At 30.1% G+C, this 4,664-nt stretch overlaps 1 protein-coding gene across 1 annotated transcript in view; it reads right to left on the bottom strand.

Moving 5' to 3' along the window:
- LOC106468956 (inositol-tetrakisphosphate 1-kinase-like) overlaps nt 1-4,664 on the bottom strand; it is a 51,883-nt gene that overhangs the window by 7,866 nt on the left and 39,353 nt on the right. Inside the window, exon 7 of the mRNA XM_013929410.2 lies at nt 4,036-4,103. Within this exon, the coding sequence (XP_013784864.1) occupies nt 4,036-4,103 (68 nt within the window). The remainder of the gene's footprint in view (nt 1-4,035; nt 4,104-4,664) is intronic.

Here is a 4,664-nt window from a genome sequence, read left to right as displayed (position 1 = left end):
GTTGGAAGAAAAACCTTGTTCTCACTCTTCATTAAAAACAAAACCAACACTTAATCATTATCACAGTCATAAGTTGTTTCATCCATCCAAAATAGTATGGTTTGAAAATAGAAAATATGCCCAGCAAAACAGAAGATCTACAAAAATAATTAAGTGTAACCTAGCTGTTAATTACCATTACTTAATTAACATATCATTGTGATACTACTAAGGAAATTCAATGGAAGCACACACAAACAAACAAAAGCAAAAAGCGAGTCAGTACAAAATAAGCTGAAAATTGTTTTCCAACAAGAAAAGGAAGTTCTCCTCTTTATACTTCTCTTTTCTGGTGCCTCAAGCCTAATTACAAACAAAGCAGTTTCACATCTGACCCATGATAGAAAGTACAGGTGGAACACTGACATCTGGATGTTTCATTCACAAGTTTGTTATTTCCTAAGGCGAGTACATCCAACAGTGGAACACATGAAGGAAGAAGTCAGCATCAGTAATAACTTTCTTTACCTTTAGATGATAACTGCTATTCATCAGAGATAAAACCCAGCGGCTAGCTGTGATTCTGTCATCATAATTTCTTTACAACAAGACTTTCCTAAATGTTTGGAGATTAACTACTGAAGGAAAATATACTTTGGATTTTTTCAGTCAGTATACTTGTGCCATTTATTTTTTAGTCAGAATTGTTTGCATAATTTTGTACACAGCAAAATTTCAAAAATCAGACAGTATAAATAACTATGAGGAAAAATGGGGTTTTGTAAATCACCTAGATAACTCTGGAAAAACTAAGAATATTTTATTCATAAACATTGTGTGCTACATTATACAACATTATCTATTTTATTTCTTAGCTTCTATGCCATTTTTCATTTTGAAATGAAGTATTATATGTTCTCCTTACACCTAACTCTACAAGGAACACCAGTTTCTCTCAGAAAGTAGTAAGTCACAAACACACAAGTTTTAAAGATTCAAATGCTGGTTAACTTTCTCTATATAGGCTCGTTGAACATTACAAGTCTTTTGTAAACAAAAAAATCAGATTTGTTAATTAAGTATTCTTATTAAACATTTGTATTTGAATATAAGGAGTCAGAGTGTGACTCAAACTATGATTACTCTGTGTGCAAGATGATTTTCATGTTAAGATTAAAAATGCTTTTTTTACCTTATAGTTTTCAAATTTCATCTACATAACCTCTAGAAATTCCTAACTAAATATTAACATTTTTTTTAGTAAAACTTTATATTTTATCGGTTGTTTTTTCTACCCTAATACTGTATGTACTCAGTCAAGTTGATCAACCTTGTAACTACCACAAAAAGTATGAAATAAATTTAAATTACCTTTTTTCTTTCTACAATGACTGAACATTGTAACAGAATATTACAATTATTTATCCTAAAATGCTTAAGGCTTGTATCAGTTCACATGTAATTAATGTTATTGTTTTATTGCTCTTTGAATCATGTATAACTAATAATCCTATGATACAAGTTGTAAATCAAATGGCAAATACATAACTCAAGTTATGATATTGAATGATGTAATGCATGAGATACTCACAATTATATCTTATGGAAGATGTTTATTTTTTCATTGTCTAACCTAATAAGTTTCTAATTTTTACATTTTCATTACTTTTATAACAATAAATAAAAAAATCTACATCAAAAATAAATTTAGTACTTATGTTTGACCTAGTTTTTTTACTGTCTGCCCCATGATGAAAGTTAACTTTAGTTTCTTGTAATGATATTACTAGTAACTAACAATTTATATTTACTTAAAATATGCACTTAAGAACACAAAATAATAAGATGCACAAAGCAGTGTCCTACAACTATTATAATTTAACTACCTTTCTAAATAAGACATAAAACACAAAAAGCCTAATAATACACAGATATAAAACAAAACTGCAAAAAGACGAAACCTAAGCAATAATATGTTTCATTTGTAAAGCCATTTATACAGAAGAAACATAAAATGTAAGAATGAGATAAGTTTACACAAGTAATATGTTAGAAATCTTCTGATCAGCCTTTTATATGCCAGACAGCATTTTAATAAATGCATAAAAGATCAATTTGGTGGGCTAGATCAGTGCTTCTCAATATTTTCCTATATCATTCACCCCCTATTAAGTTTTTCACAATAGTTCACTCACCCCAGTTTGAAAAAAAAAAAAAGACAAAATTTTTATCACCTCCCTTGAAAAAGAGGAGTTACATTAGCTAGCTTCCTATCCTCTGATACCTGCCCACTATTCAAGGACTGACAAGAAATAATAGCATGTAGCTCACATATCTAATCTTTAACCTCCTTCAAAACTCTTGGGGAAATATTATCTGGCCCAGGAGCCTTATCATTCTTTAAACTTTGTAATTTGTTCTTAACTAGCTCAGAATTAATGCAGTCATTTAGTTCGATCTTGTTTCCATCTATCAACTGCTCAAGATGTGGAATACTGCTTGAATCTTCGTTAGTAAAAACTGAAGAAAAAGCAAAATTTAATAACCCAGCCATCTCATAATCATCAGATATGATCCTTCCTTTATCACCCCTTAAGGGTCCTATTCCCATCTTAACATTCTGTTTACACTTAATGTATTTAAAGAAATCCTTACTGTTAATTTTCACCAACTTTCTTGATCTTCTATAATCTCCTAAATCTTCCATCATACCAGGCAATTTAAATTTCTTAAATTAATGATGCTTTTCTTTAATTTTATCTCTTAAACTCTTTATGAGCCAACCTGGTGTTTTACTTGCAGCTACCTTTTTTTTTCTGTAAGAAATATGTTTACCTTGAATGTATAAAAATCAGATCAGTTTCTCCAAATAACTTGGCTACTCAATAAACAGATAATTATTGTCGCATCCCTTCAAAATGTGCTTTTTATATTTGTAACTAAAATATCATTATTCCTTATCTCCATATGCAGCAAAACATTGAACCTAATAGAGCAATGATCACTTACACCCAGATGTTCTCCAATTTCCACCCTTTCAATCATTTCTGTATTTGAAGTTAACAATAAATCTAAAATAGCATTGTTTTTAGTACATTCCTTAACTAATTGGTGAAGAAAGCCATCTTGAACAGTTTTCAAAAACCTTTCTCCTTCACAGTTTGACTCTAGCATTTTCCAGTCTATATGCCTGAAATCAAAATCACCCATAATTACATCACTGTTTGCTTATTCAGTGATGTAATTATTTTATCCCTATATTAAATGCTTTTGATTAGAAAAACATTAATAAAAAAGCAATTAATTCTATTGGTAAGATTAAATTATTTGTTTAAAATGTAACTTTGAATAAGAAATTTGTGTAAAAACACTTATCACTTTTTCTGGGGGGGAACTGGGCCAAATATTAGCATCCACTATGTTTGAATGAGAATAACCAGTCACATTAGTACTAGTCACTATTGGTAAATCTAATGTTTTCCCTTAAGTAGGAAATGTTACATTTAAACATTCATATACCAGATCATGAGTGAGTTGGTTAGATCCATTCATGAATCCAGTGAAAGGTGATACCCAGTGTTCAAAAGCAAGTAAGTATACACACAGTTTTCTTTTTGAATTAATGAACACTGTTTTCATTGTGTTGCACATTTAGTCCAATCTATTTCTCTGCTCAAACACAGTTAATTTTAGCTAAATTCTTCACTACTTTGTAATTTATCATTCCAATCCTCCTGTTATATATCACCTACCTGTCTACCTAATACTCTTTGAGGAAATCAGTTTAACCTGAAAATACCACAACTACACCACATTATCAATACTGCATGTTGACACAAGCCATAAAACAGGTTATAATAGAATGAAACCTTAAGACTTTTCACGTTTGCTGTGTACTGCTCTGTATAATAAGGTTCATCTCACAAGTTTCTCTCTCAAGGTAAAACAACAGTACCACTGAACTGTTTTATTATATACTGAAATTATCTATTTTCCGATAGGAAAATTTATTTCTCAATGTTCAGTTGTCAAGCACAAATCTAATCTTTTCCTTACCTCTGTGAGAACAGATGCAGAGCCAGGTTTTGATATATCATGACTGTCAAAGAATATAGTTTCATGATCTGAAAATATAACAAGAAAAATATCTATTTAAAATAGTTGTGTGTTAACTACCAATCCTCAAAAAAAAACACTCTTCATTTTTCAACAGAATCAATAATAAAAAATACCTAAAATTAATATACTTCTAAGGGTTAAATTTACAACATAAAACAATATTGCTGCTAGTGCTACAGAAAATAAATTAATGTTATTTCTTTTATTATGACTAATACATCTTTATTGTTATCTAAAATACTCTAAAAAGTCTCTGTGTAATTATTAGTATTTTTTTTATAACTTAGAAATGCTGTGTGTGTTCTTGGAAATTTCTATAGCTCATTTATCAAAAAGTTTAATTTGCACACACTATTGATCTGTAATCAATCAGTTTTATGCTAAGCTATAAAATTACCATATGTACAAATGTTTCTAGCAGTCTCAGTCTCAGAGATGAAAGTGTCCCTTTCCTAAAAATCCTGAAAATAATCGAAGCCAAGTAGGGGGGGGAGGGGCCGGCACCCAAAATCCTGCATTTTGATGCATTTTAGTACTTAAAATTCACTTAAACAAGTTACCCCATT

This window comes from Limulus polyphemus, unplaced genomic scaffold (genome assembly GCF_000517525.1).
Source record: "Limulus polyphemus unplaced genomic scaffold, Limulus_polyphemus-2.1.2 Scaffold3235, whole genome shotgun sequence".
NCBI classification, from domain to species: domain Eukaryota; kingdom Metazoa; phylum Arthropoda; class Merostomata; order Xiphosura; family Limulidae; genus Limulus; species Limulus polyphemus.
Note: the sequence above shows the minus strand (reverse complement) of the source record. Positions and strands in the feature narration are given on the sequence as shown.